The sequence below is a fragment of the Sciurus vulgaris genome (genome assembly GCF_902686455.1).
Source record: "Sciurus vulgaris genome assembly, chromosome: 4".
Taxonomy (NCBI): domain Eukaryota; kingdom Metazoa; phylum Chordata; class Mammalia; order Rodentia; family Sciuridae; genus Sciurus; species Sciurus vulgaris.
This window is the reverse complement of record NC_136464.1, coordinates 170,976,816-170,993,038: the sequence shown is the minus strand read 5'-3', so window position 1 is coordinate 170,993,038 and position 16,223 is coordinate 170,976,816. Positions and strand designations below refer to the sequence as shown.

Here is a 16,223-nt window from a genome sequence, read left to right as displayed (position 1 = left end):
AGGTTGTTTATTTTTATTTTCTATTTTTAACTTTTTCCAAAATTTTAGCAAAGAACAAGAATCTTAGCAAAGCATGTTATTTTGGAGTCAGAACTCTAATGGTTAACTTTTTTTTTTTTAAAGCTCTTGTTTTTCAAATAAAGTAACCTAAAATCATACACAGAGATTCTGTCCCCCCAGTGAAGGGAGCAAGAACCGCAATTTATTTATTCTCTCTGAAATGACTCTGAGATTTTGTTAGGTGACCTCCAATTTAATCTATCCACGCTAAAATCTATTTTTTTAAACTTTAAAGTCCTTTCCTCTGGCCTTCTTAAGCCAAATAGTGAACTAGCCAGTGGATTTCATTGCCAAGGCTGAATGCCTATAGCCTTAGCGGTCTGTGCAGAGTGAGCTTAGCTTTTGGTGGATCCTGACACGTCTTAGATCTTTTTCCTGTCCCACCAAATCTTGGATGTCAGAAGACTCCGCTCGTGCCTTCTGGTTTCGAGGTTTGCATCAGCGATGAAGGCCCTTGGAGGCTGATGAACGCCACTCCTATTTTCACCTCTCTGCTTGTCACTCCGTAATTGCAGTAAATGCAATTGAAAGTACTTTTATTTGAAGGCCATTTGACAGAGGGGGAGAAAACACATTTCCTCTTTCAAGGCCTGTGTATTTTCCTGGGAGAAGCCTGCCTATAAAATTTGTCCTTTTATCCTTGGATAGCTATTTGGGAAATATCTCTGGGCAATGCCACCTCCTGACTGATTTCTGCAACTGGAGAACAGAGCCAAGATTCACAGCCCTTTCCTCTGCACCTCCACCTCCTCTCCTCCTGCCTTCTCAAGACTGGAAGGCTCTTTCAGGGCCTGTGTGCTTGAAGCTTTCTTTTTCCCAGAATGATATAGAAAGTTTGCAGATTTTAACCAGAATATTGGACTATCTTCACTGTAGACATTTAAGAAAGGAAAGGAACTGTTTTCTAAGATCAGTGACTAAGTTGAGGTAACAGAAATAAAATAAAGCACTGTGAATTGAGTTTTTACAAGAGTCTTTTCTAACTTGTCCCTTCTTACAGGAGCTCACTGACATTCAACAAGATGACTTTCATCTTCACGGAAGAGATCCCCTATTTGAATACAACTGATAGATACATATTGAACAGGATTGTCCCTGCATAACACCTGAAAGTCTCAATTTGCAGGATTAAAGAAAAAGAAGAAAAATGTGAGATGTTTGCTGAAAGCTGTTCTAAGTCTCAAGTCACCGCCCTTTCTGACTGCCCACCAGGCATCACAGACACTTGCTGTTTTCACATCTCAGTTTCCAATCGGTTTAGATGCATCTTACCTATAAACAGATTCCACTCCGTGTCCAGATCGGCCTGATTCGCCAAGCACCCTTTCATGACGTTGAGGCAGTAGTTGTTGCAGGGTCTCACGGCCGGAAGGCCTCGACAGTACGGGCAGTACAGCATCTTCATAAGAGCGCGGATGCACCCGGGGGTGGGGCTGACCTGCAGGCATATCACAGAGAAAGCAAATTAGAAATGAGAGGGACGAGGGGAGGAAAAAAGAAGTCATTTTTTTCCCTTTTTTTAAGGTAAAATGGCTCTGATAAACCTCAAACAGTTGAGCACAGGACTAAAGGAACCATAAGAACTGGTCCTCTTGAATTCTTAACTCTTGAAGTCAGTCACTTCCCGTTAAATACTTTTGCTCAACAAAGTAATATCAATTTTTTTGAAATGTCCCTGTCAACATTTTGATATCAATGACATTGCAATACAGCTCTGCCCACTGCAATAGAATGTGGAATTATAAAATGCATGTGAAAGCAATTTGCAAAGTTAAAAGCCCTGTAAAAATGTAGGTGTTATTAAAGTTTAATGTGACACCTTTAGAAAAGTTTCCAACTGGTTACTTGACCCTTTCTAAAGGAGGTTGGCAGATATACTTCCTTTGTACATAACTTTTTGGAAAGGATCAATATCAACCTGTCTGGGACTTCTAAGATCCAGGACTGCTTAAAAGGGATGGAACTGTTAAGGCACCATCTTTAGACATCTGCAACTGGGAATTTCTGGAAAATTTGTAGAAAATGGACACTGTGTTGAATGTAAGCAGAAACCCTTACAGTAATTCAGAGGAGTTACTAATCAACCAACAAGGAACTGCTATTTACATGCATCAAAAACTCACTGTTCCTAAATGAAATGATTCTAAACCAATAAGGGCTTTTAAAAATCCCATTACAATTTCTAGTTTGACTTCCAGGGCAATGTATGTTTAAAACAGTGTAGAATAACAAGAACAAACAACACAGAAAGCTCTTTTTCATGACTTGATGTAAAAGTATTGTTATATTTATTTGGTTGGTTTTACATAATTTTGACGTTTTAGTTGAGGAACTGTGTGTTGCTGTACTTGTGTTCCAGATTAGAGGAAAAGTCAAACTAAACCTGCATCACTTGGACCTCTACCAGAGCTGTGGTCTTATCAGGTAGAACCTGGGTCCACAGACACCTAACTGACAAAACCAACATTCAGACATAAAGCATAATACAATGTAATGCTGGGGCAGTAAGAAGTATTTTCACATAGAGAGACACTTTTTTTTTTTATTTTTTTTTTTTTGCGGTGCTGGGGATTGATCCCAGGGCCTTGTGCTTGCAAGGTAAGCACTCTACCAACTGAGCTATCTCCCCAGCCTGAGAGACACTTTTAATTACAGTAACTACTCCCCAACATACTCTTCTTCATGTAGAAATGAAACCTGGAGAGTTTTAATGCAAGCCTTTGGTTCTGTTATTCTCTTAATTTTACACTGTACACTAACAACACCCCTAGGACAGTATTTCAGGGAATGAAGTCAATTATTTATTGATTGATTTAGGCATCAAAATTTCTAGTTGTTCTTTTGAGGTTTTTTTTCTTTTTTGCATTTTCTTCAAAAATTTTATGAAAATATTTAAACATACAGAAAAATTGAAAGACTTTTATAGTCAACAGCCATATCCCCACTCCTAAATTGAATGACTTATCTTCTTTCTGTCCATCCACGAATTCATTTTATTTTTAATGGTCAGTTCATTTATTATTTATTCCAGATTAATATCCTCTTGGTTTTTACCTTGGCTGTTAATTTAATATTGACTTGAATAAAAAAGAATCAACAGTATCAAAAAAAGAAAATGCATTAAGTAGCCTAAGTCAAAGAAGTAAAATGAAATTGGCATTTCTTTACAAAGGTATTTAGAAAATGGCCTCATAGTCATTAATTCTAAAATTTAATATTTCAATAACAACATAAAAACACCAAAAAGTGGAACAGAAGTGGGGAATCTGGTGACTTTTCTTTTGAGGCCACATTAGTGCCATCACTTCATCTTCTCGGAATTGGCTCTTTTATTGAGACTGCCAAATTTTATCCACAACTGAGCAGAATTAAAATTTTTCTTTGATCCACATTCATCCCAAGCAAGCAACAAAACTTCAAAAGAAAAATTCTGTATGACTATATACTCATCAAATTCATACCATTTTTCTAGTTTGGCATAGTTGTGGTCTTACAAGCTTTCCTTGTAAGATTTCATCATACAGAGTTTTGTTTTCCATAGCCCTGTGTGGCGGGCAGAACCCGGGGCCCAGGGTTATGCCACGTGCATCTAAAGATGGCGACTGGTAGAGAGCAAAGGTGTCCTGATTATGCATGGAGAACGGCAGAACACGTTTACATTTGGCTGTATTATAATCAGTTCAGCTGCCTAGCACATGGACAGATATACTTTACATGTATGCTCCTCGAGTGATTGCTTGACCTTTAACAGGATTGGATGGACATATCTGGTTACAATTGCTTATGCATAAGGTTGCTTATATATTGAGGGTGTTATTTGAATAAAGGGGAAGCTGCTTGATGAACCTTTGAAGTCTTCGTGTCTTCTGTCCCGCTGGTCAGGCCGTAACCGGGAGAAGCGGCGGTTTTAGGTAAGTGAAAAGAGCAAGAAGCCGCACCGAACCGCTTGGAGCAAGCCGGGCAAAGAAGCCCCGGTTTTCCTCCTTAACTGGAGCTGCTTGAAGCAGCCCTGGGGCAAGCAGCGGTTCTCAGTAGCCCTGAAATTTCCCACCTGGTCTGTAGGCTTATCTCCACCTGGTTTTCCCTCCAGCTGACTAAGTGATCTCCTCTTTTGACTGCTGGGTTTCTTACTTTCTCGCCATTGGTATTGCATGTTGCCTCGCTTCTTCTCACTATAAACCTGGAGCACTTGTCAATATTGGGGGTGCAGATTGGAGCTCTCCAGGCAGCCTGTCCTGTCCTGTTCATCATTATAATCTTTATCACCCAGCATGACGCGAAGGTCATATAAGCCTGCAACTCCATAAGTGCTTTTTGATCGACCTATTAAGTTTTCCAATCTTTTGGCCACACTAACAAAAACAAAAACTAAAAAAAAAAAAAAAAAAAAAAAGACAAGATGGCTTTATACATCTTAAGTTGTAGTATTCAACTGCAGACTATTGGTTGGATTAATTCCAAAGCTTTTTTTTTTTTTTAAATTATATTGGAACCAGTACAATTTTCTCAGTCTGACATTTCAGAAGAGTCTCCAAGTCAGAGTAGCAACCAACAGAGAAAATTGAGCAGCCTTAATAATCTAAGAGAAAAATGTTGTTGAAGTTAAGTGTGGGTCTCTGAGCACTTTTGGAAATGACATCCTTCTTGGTCAAATAAAGGGCATTTGAAGAAGAAGAAAACAGAGCGAGGGGGATCAGAGTCAAAGCTTTCATGTTCACACAAGGCGTTTTTTGAGCTTACACCACTGCATGCCTGAATTAAAATTTAAAAATTATCACTTCAAACTGAAGACTTTTAGAAGCAAGCTTCTGAGGGGAAGACTCTTTTAAATGCCAATTATGTGAAGGGTTACTTCTATTTTTAATAGCGTTTTATGATTGGACTGAAACTACTATTTAAAAATTGTTTTATTTTGAAATTCACATACACATGAACCTAAAGAAATAGTAGAGTCATGGGTATCCTGGTCGCATGTTCCTTCAATGGTAAGATCTTACCCAGGTGTACTACGGTGTCAAGTTGAAGGAAGGAACATTATTACATTGCTGCTCACCAATCCAGAGATCAAAGAGTTTTCACTTTTTAAGAGTGTGCATTTGTGTGTGTGTGCACACAGTTCTGTGCAGTTTTATCCCATGTGCAGATTCATGTCACCACCATCAACATACATAAGCATTCTATGAGGACTAAAGAACTCTATAGTGCCACCTCTACCTCATTCTCTCTCCCTGTCACCTGGCAGTCACCGATCTATTTCTCATCTCTGTGATTTTTGTCATTTCAAGAATGCTATGTAAATGGAACAATTTGGTATGTAACATTTGACCTTTGTTTCCTCACTAAGCATAATGCCCTTGAGGTCCACCCAAGCTGTTTCATTCATTAATAGTACATCCATTTTTATTACTGAATAGTATTTCATTGTTTGGATAGCCAGATATTCACCCACTGAAAGATAACTGGGTTGTTTCTAGTACTTTGTTAGTGGGCATAAAATTGCTACGAACATTCATGTACAGGTTTTTGTATGAACCTAAGCCTTCATTTTTTAGGATAAGTACTAAAGAGTATAAAGGATAGTTCACATCATTTTATAAGAAACACTCAACTATTTTCTAGTGTGTCTGTATCAGTTTACATGTCCACCAGTGACATGTGAAAGTTCCAGTTTTTTTCTACATCCTTGTCAGTATTTGAATGATCACTTTTTTTTTTTTTTATTTTAGTCATTCCTATAGGTATGTCATCTATTTGAATCATATTGTGATTTTTCTCTGGATAACGCCTACCAGCATTCTAACCTGCATGGGCTCTAATGAACATCAGGTCACAAATCATTCACTAGCAGTTTGCCTGACAATATGCAAAATTTCGAAAAGTCTGAAATATTAAATGTCTGTGCATTTAGCAAAACTGACAGAAAATAAATGAGTTCTAAAAACTCACACACAAAATTTAATAGATAATAATATCTCAAACATAGTTACAAATTTGTGGATTTTATGAACCAGTAGAAAAAAACTTCTTACTGAAGAAAATTTGTTCTTTCAGCAACAACAAAGAATATAATCCCTTTTGAGGAAATAAAGTGTTGAAATGATCCTTTTAGCTGGTGTTGTGAATATCTGTTTATGTTTGAAAAATGTAGGTGTGGCTTCCCAGATATTCAAGGTAGACTGGGAAATACACTTGCATGAAATAATACATTTATGATGATTTACTTTGCTCTTATTTGAGCTCTCATCTGACATCCACATGCTGTTCATTACCTTTCACAATCCTTTACCATGAATGTGCAATATTAGAAGAAAAAAAGCAAACAGTCAGTGGCCACCATGCCCCCATACCACTCCTAGAAAGAAGACACAAGGTTTTGAGTCAACTGAGTGAGATTTCTATGTAAATTTCTGAGTGAGATTCCTGACATCTTGGGGTTAGTCCTATTTTAACTTCTGATTCTGTTTGGGTATAACCAATTGCTTATAAGTTATCATTTTATATTTAATATATTTATAAACATTTATATTTATAAATATCAAATTAATATTTACATTTTATATTTACTATCATAATTAATATGATAATACAATTTTGTTAAATAACTGAAAAGTAAATAACATAAAAATACCTGAGCTCTCACTTTGAAACCTCATGGCCGTGCTAAATACAGTTTATTTACTTATTTACTTATCTATTTATTTATTTATGAAAGTTAGAGCCTGGTGCAGTGGAATATGACCAGGCATACAGAAAGAGCACAATAAAGCCACACTGGGAGATAGGACAAAAGCTTATCTACCTGGCTAGTCAGGTATGTCAAAACGTTATAGCAAATAATTCTTATGTTTTATAAATGGGATTTGAAGCATGGCATATCCTTAGCCTTGTAATAGCAATTCATTTCAGGCTTCTCATATAGTGGAGGTTTCTGTATCTGGACCAATATTCATGCACTAGTGCTCACATTAGCAATTCCTAGCGAGGGTAAAACAAGACCATCTCTTAAAATACTAAAAATCACAGGATAGTCGTAAATCTGTATGTACACACAGGGCACATACACCTAGAAAGTGCTCGCTGGCATGGGAGGCATATGACTAAAACAAATAAACACATCTGTCTTTCGCTCTCAAAGGATAAACAAGTCAGTGTAAGCGAATTATTTACCTAGAATAAATTCTCAATGTGATTTCAGGTAAGAGCTGATGCCATCGCCCGAATCTTTCAATGGACGGTTATATTAAATAATGAGACATTTCTGTTCATGATCTTTATATTTATCATCAGATCCTGAAGGGTTTTCTGGAGCCTCAAGTATGATTAAAATACATTCAAGTTCGTTTTCATGTTGAGTAATTTTAATTATAATTCTTTAACAATCAGTAACCTGTAAATAGGCTTTGTAGTAAGCTCGTGGCCAGGGGTGTGTAGCGTAAGGGGACTCATGAAAGGGCACTGCCTCAGAACTGGGACACAGGGGCTGGCAGGGACGGCTCCTAAAGGAAGCTGTGCATGAAGATGGGGCATAGCACAGTAATGGAAGGGCAGGGCCAAGCAGGCCTCTTCACTGGACAGATTATTAAGCTAGCACACAAGATAACAGAATCAACTTCTCGGAGCTCTAAAAAAAATCATACTGAAACATACTAAAATCTTCCAGCAGCCAGGTGAATACTTACTCAAGAAAAGACTGCTGCTAAGTTGAAGCTTAGAAGGCACTGCTGAAGTTCACGTCTTAAGGAATTTAAAAACATTGCAATCAGAGTATTTTTGTCTGACCACAGTGGGATTGAAGGTAGGAATCAATACTAGGAGAAAACTATAAAATTCACAAATATGTGAAAACTAAACCATAAGATCTTATACAACCGGTAGGTTGAAGAATAAATCACTAGGGAACTTAGAAATCCCCTAGATGCATGAAAATGAAAATACAACATGCTAAAATATCTGGCCATAATGCCTACATGGAAAGAGAAGAAAGATCTTGAATCCTTGATCTAACATTATACCTCAAGGAAGCAGCAAAGGAAAGCAAGCAGGGTGCTGGTGAGAGATTAGGGAAGGAACTGGAGACCACCATGGACCACCAGAAATCAAAGGTTGAATGTTTTCTCTGATATGCAGAAGCTAGACCAAAATAAGGAGGGGAAGAAGGAAAGAAAAAGTGGTGGGGAGGGGGGATTGTGCCATGAAAAGAGATCAGTGGAGTAGAGGAAGGGACCTGAGAGGGACAGAAAAAGGGAAGAACTGTGGAATTAATCTGATGAAACTTTGCTATGTCCATATATGAATATACCACAGTGAGTCTCACCTTTACATATATCCACACAACATGAGTTTAAAAAAAAAAAAAAACAAATAAATAGAAGAAAGAATTAGTAGAATAGAGGAAAGGGAAAAGGGAAGAGGCAGGAAAGAAGGAAAGGGGAAGTACTGGGGACTGAATTGGTGCAAACTATCATGCTTGTATGATTATGTCAAAATGAGCCCCAATATTATGCATAATTAAAATGAACGGATGAAAAGAAGAAAAAGGAGAAGAACGCTAACCCAATGTTAACAGAAGGAAGTAAATGGATGACAATTTTAAAAAGCAAAGACCCAACAGAGAATTTCAATGAATTCATCAGCTGTTTCTTTCAAAAGATCAATAAAATTGATAAACCTTTAAGTAGATTAACAAAAAAAATGGGGAAAGAAATAAGTGACTAAAATTGGAGATGAAAATGAAGACATATCTACCAATCTTACATAGATTTAAAAACTGATGATATAAAAATGCTATGGACAATTACATGCTGTAGGGAGTAGAATAGCATGTTCCCAAAATGTGGACCCACCCAGAACCTACAAATGTGACCTTCTTTGAAAATAGAGTCTTTGTAGATATAAATAAAGTAAGGTTGAGATAAAACCATACCTGATTAAAGGACCAACATCTAATTAATATCCTTAGACCAAAAGGACACATAGGGACACGGAAGAAGGTGAGGTGGGATGGAGGCAGAGGCTGGAGTGATGCCTCTCAAGCAGGGACACCCAGGGGGCCACCTGCCAGATGCTGGGAAGGAGGCATGAACCGTATCTCCCTCAAGCAGCCACAAGAAAATGCCCTGATTCCGACGTCTGGGCTCCTGACCTTCATCTCTGACTTCTGGCCAACTGAACTAGGAGCTAATTAACTTCTGTTGCTTTGAGCAACCCAGTTTGTGGGAACATCATGCACATGCCAACAAATTAGAAGACCTAGATGAAGTGGACAAATTCCTAGAGACACGACCTACAAGACTGAACAAGGAAGTGATAAGAAATATAAATGGATGTATAACCAATAAAAAGACTGAGTCAGAAAAAAAATATCCTGGGATGGGATATAGCTCAGTGGGTAGAGTGCTTGCCTTGCAAGCACAAGGCCCTGGGTTCAATTCCCAGCACCGCAAAAAAAAAAAAAAAAAAAAAAAAAAAAAATCCTCTCACCGCCCCCCTCCCATAAAAAAGCTGAAAAACAGAAAATAAATGTCTGGGCTAGATGGCTTTCCTGGTAAATTTACCAAGCATTAAAGAAAAATTGTCCAACAACCTTCTTGAAGCATTTGAAGACAGAAGATGAGGGAACACTCCCTAGAACAATCTAAGAGGCTAGCACTACCTGATACCAAAAGTAAAAAAAGAATAAGGAAAGCAATCTATGGACCAAAACATCTTATAAATGAAGATAAAAGAATCCTCAACCAAATACTAGCATGGCAAGTGTAGCAGCATATTAGAAAGATTATACTCCATAACTAACTAGGATTTATTTCAGGAAAGCAAAGGTAGATCAAAAGAAGAAAAACTGATGAATATATCATAGTAATAGAACAAAGGGTGAAAAACATATATGGCTAGACTATCAAAAAAAAGAAGAAATAAGTAACTTTTTTTTTTTGTTTTCTAGTAGAAAAGACATTTGACAAAACCCAACACACTTTCATGATAAAAACATACAATAAAGAATAAAAAGGAATTTTCTAAATATGATAAACACCACTTATGAAAACCACAATTAGCATCACACTCTGAAAAACTGAAAGATCTCTCCCTGCGTTCAGGATGTGACAAACAGCTCTGGGTTCTCCATGGTTACTCAACTTCATGTTGAAATTCTAGCCAGTCATTAGGTAAGAAAAAATAGCAGGAATTCACATTGGAGAAGAAGAATTAAAACTATCTCTGATTCCAGATGACTTGAGCCTATGTACATGAAATCCCAAAGAATCCAGACACAACAAACAAAAACCATAAGAGCTCACGAATGAGTCCAGCAAAGTGTCAGGGTAACATATCAACACATAAGACCTGTTGGGTTTTGATATACAGCAATGAACAATCTGAAAAGGGAATTAAGAAACCCATTCCCTTAGCATCTAAATTAATAGATATCTAAGAATAATTTAACTATTTTTTAAAATTATAAAACATTGTTGAAAGGAATTATAAAAGACCCAAATAAATGGAAAGATGTTTCATGTTCATGGATTAGAAGATTTAATATTGTATTAATATTACTCAAAAGAATAAATTTATAGATTAATTTACCATCTCTTTCAAAATTCTAACAATTTTTCCCTGAAGATATGGAAAAAATGATACTCAAATTCACATGGAATTATAAGGGGCCCAAAAAGTCAAAACAATCTTGAAAAAGTAGAAAAAAAATTGGAAACTCACACTTACTGATTTCATAACTCACTTTAAAAATGAAGTAGTCAAACTGCTGGCATTATCCTATAATGCCACTTCTGGGTACTTATCCAAAAGAATTTAAAACAGGTTCTCAAACAGATATTTGCCTTTCTATGTTCACTGCAGTCTTATTTGCAAAGGCTAAGAGGTAAGAACAACCTAACTTCCATTGATGAGTGATTAGTAAATGCATAAATGGAATATTGTTTTAGTCTCAGAAAAGAAGGAAATCTTGTAATAAGCTGTAATATGGATTAACTTGAAGACATTATGCTTAATGAAATAAGTTTGCCATTGAAGGAAAAATACAATGTGGTTACACTTATAGGGAATATCTAAAGAAGATTAACTTGGGGGTGGGGAAAATGGGAAGTTGCTATTCAATGGATGTAGAAATTCAGTTGTGTACAATAAAAAATATTCTAGAGATGTGCTGTACAACAATGTACATATATAGTTAATGATATTATACTATGAAGTTTTTAAGACAATAGATCTCATGTCTTATGTTTATACAATACCACATTGGTACTGGAATAAGTATAGATATATAGATCAGTGAATCAGAACTTAAAAACAAGAAGTGAATCCATACACTTAAGTCTAATTGATTTTCAAAAAAGTGCAAAGACCATTCATTCAATGGGGAAAGCATAGTCTTGTCAACAAATTGTACCGGGACAACTGGATTCCACATGCGAAAGAATGAAAGTGGACCCTAACTCAAAATGGATCCATGATTTAAATGTGAGAACAAGAGTTATAAAAATCTTACAAGAAACATGGGGTGAATCTTCATGATCTTGGGTTTGGCAATGGAATTTTAGATAATACTATAAGAAAAAATAGATGGGGGCTGGGGATATAGCTCAGTTGGTAGAGTGCTTGCCTCGCATACACAAGGCCCTGGGTTCAAATCCCCAGCACCACCAAAAAAAAAAAAAAAAAAAAAAAAACCACAAAAACAAGAAAAAATAGATGATTTGAACTTCGTAAATTCTTTTTGTATGTGTGCTTCAAAGGACATTATCAAGGAAGTAGAAGGGAAAGTAGATAGGCAAGAATATTTACAAGTCATATATCTGATAAAGGTCTAGTATTTTATATATATATATATACATAATACTGTCTCCTCTATTTGACACAGAAAAGATAATCAACTCAATAAAAAGTCAGCAAAGGACTTGAATAGATATTTTTCCAAAGATGATATTTAAAAGGCTAACAGACTCATGAAAAGATGCTCAATATTATTAGTTATTGGGGAAATGCAAATTAAAATCAGATACTCTTCATACCACTACAATGACTAAACAATAGGACTGATAATAACATAGTATGGTACAGATGTAGAGAAATTGGAACCCTGAAATATTACTAAGGGAATGCAGAAGGGTGTATTGACTTTGGGAAATCATTTTCTGATTCCTCAAAAGGTTAAACATAGAACAACCACACAATTCAGCCATTTACTCCTTATTACATGCCCAAAGAAATGAAATCATATAACACAAAAAAACTTGTACATAAATATTTATAAAAGCATCACTCTCTAATAATCCCAAACTGGGAACAAATTGTCCATCAGCTGATTAATGGATCAGCACAATGTAGTATATCTGTACAATTCAAAGGAGTGAAATTCTGATATATGCTGCACCAAGGAGGAATTTGAAAGCATCATACTGAGTTGATGGAAGTCTGTCACAGAAGATCCCATAGGATCCTGTTTACAATGTCTAGAATAGGCAGATTCATAGGAACAGAAAATTGGTGGTGGTTACCATGAGCTGAAGTGAAGAAGGGGCGGGAGCAGGGGTGGGGTTGGAGAGCAACTGCTAATGGGTACAAAGTTTACCTTTTCCATGATGGAAATGTCCTAAAATTAGATTAAGGAAGCAGTGATGGTAGTCATCCCTGTAAATATGCTAAAAACTCTTCACATCTTCACTTAAGGTGAGCAAGCTTTATGGTTGGTAAAGTGTATCTCAAGAAAACTATTTGAAAAAGAGAGATGAACTTTTAACAGATGAATTCCTACTGCCATGTTTATGAGCAAAATAGGAATTCAGGGCTGGGGATACAGTTCAGGGATAGAGTATATGCTTACCATGGACAAGGCCAGATTCTATGCCCAGAATCCAAAAAAAGGAATTTCAGAACTAGCTATACAAAAGACTGTACTTAGGCATGTAGTTAAAAAAAAAAAAAACTACTTAAGTAATATTTGAATTATGAGATTATCAAAATCTATTGGATGTGCACAACCTGAATAATAATTAATACTGTCTTTCTCAAGAAGTCACTCATTATTTCAATGGTTGCTAATGGTTTGGAAGAGATGAATTTCCATGCGCACACACGTTAAAGCTTTAGGCCTTCTATTTATTTTGAATACTGATTAAAATATGCATGCTCCAAAACTATCTTCTCTTCATCTTGTATCATTGAGAGTGAACAAGAATAAGACAGGAAACAATTATGAATTGTAAATCAGAGCCAGAAGGAAAAATGTTCTCTACACGGATGACAAATGTTTATAGCGCCAGTGTGATAAAAATTCAGTCCATTTAAAAAATATTAATTTACTTATTAACCAGAAACCACCCTAAAAAGCACAAGGCTTATGAAACATTTGCAAGTCATGAAGTGATGACTGAACTTTTTGGGTATGGGAGAAAAGGAATGGACATAATTTGCATACCTAATAACCATAACTACAGAATTTCCAAAGCCAAGTTTAAGTGACAATAATGTTGAGGAACATTTTAAAACAAATCTAAGATGTGGGAAATAAGTTGAGTTCTATGTCAATTCTTGCCAATCTATGTTAATATCTGTCAGATTATGTCAAAAATTCAAAGTTACCTCCATTCAATTTCTATATTTGATTGTATTCCTTAAAACATAAATAAAGCTGCCACAGAAGTCAGTAAATGTGTGCATTCCTTAAAACATAAATAAAACTGCCACAGAAGTCAGTAAATGTGTGTTATTATTCACTTGATAAACTGGAATAGTTCCAAATAGCACTTAAATAAATTATATGCACACATGCGTGCACACACACAAGGATGAATATTTTTTCACCCATTAGAATGAAATAGCTTTTTCTGCTAGTTAAATACATATTTCAGAGGACTTTCTAATGTGTTTACCCAATAGAACACAACATCATTTCAATTTTACCTTACTGTACCATAATGAGGTCTTGGTGAAATTGCTTTTTATTTGGGCAGTCTGCTTGACATTCAGAACCTTACCCAATTGTAAATTTTCAAAACGTGAGCACAGAATATGAAACAAGATCCCTAAGTGTCTCATCAGGGAATAACTGTCTCCCTCAGTTAGAAATTATAGCTTAAATATTACTTCATTTAGAAGAAACTTTTTAGCAGCGCCTTTAAATATGAGTCACTGAATTGAGAATCCGTTTTGCAAATGCTATGAATTTCCAGCCTCTGTAGAGTAATATTAACAAACTTCTATCTGTCTAGGTATTCACAATCTGATTCTAAAGTAAGGGGGTGTGGCATTTTCAAGGACATAAAAACAAAGCAATCATTCAGAAGCAACCTCAAATGCTTAGTAAAAGTGACTGACATGATAGGAGGTGAATAATATTTAAAAATATCTGATACATGAAAGAACAGACAAACACCACATTATGGTGTCTGGGTAATCTCCAATGTACAATAAATGGATAGAAAATTTTTGTTAGTACTGTCTATCTGTTAATTATTTTTGTAATGACTGAGAAACATGTAGAAACCTATGTAGAATTATTATGCAAGATTTTATAAAAGGAATTGCAGGGAGAATTTGTGGAAGGGAGATACACAGGATGCATCTCATTTTCCTGCATCAAGGTACTATAAAAGATTGCTCCTCTAAATAATGCAGAATTCCTTGTATAATTCTCCAGTATCATAAGGGATATACTTTGAAGGATGAACAATTTTCATTTGTTAAGTATAGAATATTTGAGGTAGAAAAAAGTAACTGCCTTATAGTAATTATTTTCAAAATGATGACATTAGATTTTCTTGAAGTCTTCTCCAACATTCCCACAATTTTTCCCCAAGGAGGCCCTCTGGATTAAGTGGCCCTGATGCACATGTTAAGACCACTATAAGTAAAAAGAAAGGAACTGTAGAGAAGTTAACTGAGAATGCTTATTGCATATTATACCAATAAATATAATTTTTATGTGACAGATTTCTAAATTGATTCATAAACATTTTAGAAAACTTTATCATTTGTAGGTGTTAAAGATATGATGCTCTTATCCATCTCTATTGTAGCCACTGAGCCCTTGTTAGGAATATATCTCCCCTGGGACCACTTTCCTATGAAAAATCCTATTAGAATGATGTTATTTCAATTCACAATGCCAATTTCAGGACCATCATCCATCATTAATTTCCATATTTAAAAATAATTCTATAAAACTACTGCTTAAGTTGTAGGTCAAAGCTCAAATGAAATATTAAGCATAATTTTATCGAGTTCTATAGACATTTTCCACATTGTCGTAGGTCCTACAGATTACTAAAAATATAATTTAAAATGTTCCCAAGGAGTTTGTTATGCTTAAACAACTAATACTGCATAGTTCACATAGCATAAAATACTAATGATACAATTAGCTTACTACCTATTGTCATGGAAATATTAACACATGAGGAGTTGTCCTCTCCACTACGTATGTATCATCATTTGGTAGTTAAATGTGCCACATATTATAAAATTCACCTTTCAGGACACTAAATTAAACTTCTAAACCTTGCAAGAGTTAATTCTATTACAGAGGAACCCTACCTTGTTCAGAGGAAAAAATCTTAAATACAGATAACGACTGGGTTTTACAGTATATTTTGGTCAGTATTTCCATTATCCTGGGCCTTCTGATGCTAATCTGTCTAAAGTAGAAAAATATCAAATGTAATTATTGTACTAAGAACAATTAAATTAATCTTTTGAAGTTCTTCTTGAAGGAAGCTTTAAGGTTTACTTTCTAAATTTTCACTGGCATTCACTTTTAAACTTTTTTCCCCAGATTATATCAGGAGAGCCGTGTTAGTTTAATGTGTTCGCCTTACAGAAAACACATTTTCTTTTATAATGCACACAGATTATTTGACCTTCAATTTTGCTTTGTTTTTGCAGGCTTTGAAGATATTTTAAATGATTCAAATGCTGTTTACTGTGCTACAGGGAAAATGAATTGAGAGAACTCTATAGAGCTTTATTTCTTCTGAAATTTTCTATCAACATATGTAATAGCAATTCCTATAGCAATGCCAACTGAACTCCTTTGCCTTTGGTCAGAAATAGGTGTGTTACAGGCAATGATCCTCAGCATTAATGCCATGTAAATCTGTACTGGAAAAAGGGTACTTTCTTCTCCATGGCCCTTCAGGAAACATGCATAA

The 16,223-nt window shown here is 35.6% G+C and overlaps 1 protein-coding gene across 3 annotated transcripts in view; it reads right to left on the bottom strand.

Annotated features, from left to right (window-relative positions):
* GPC6 (glypican 6) overlaps nt 1-16,223 on the bottom strand; it is a 1,180,914-nt gene that overhangs the window by 423,086 nt on the left and 741,605 nt on the right. For all 3 annotated transcript variants that reach the window (XM_079136560.1, XM_079136561.1, XM_079136562.1), the window contains exon 4: nt 1,333-1,498. In XM_079136560.1, the coding sequence (XP_078992686.1) occupies nt 1,333-1,498 (166 nt within the window). The remainder of the gene's footprint in view (nt 1-1,332; nt 1,499-16,223) is intronic.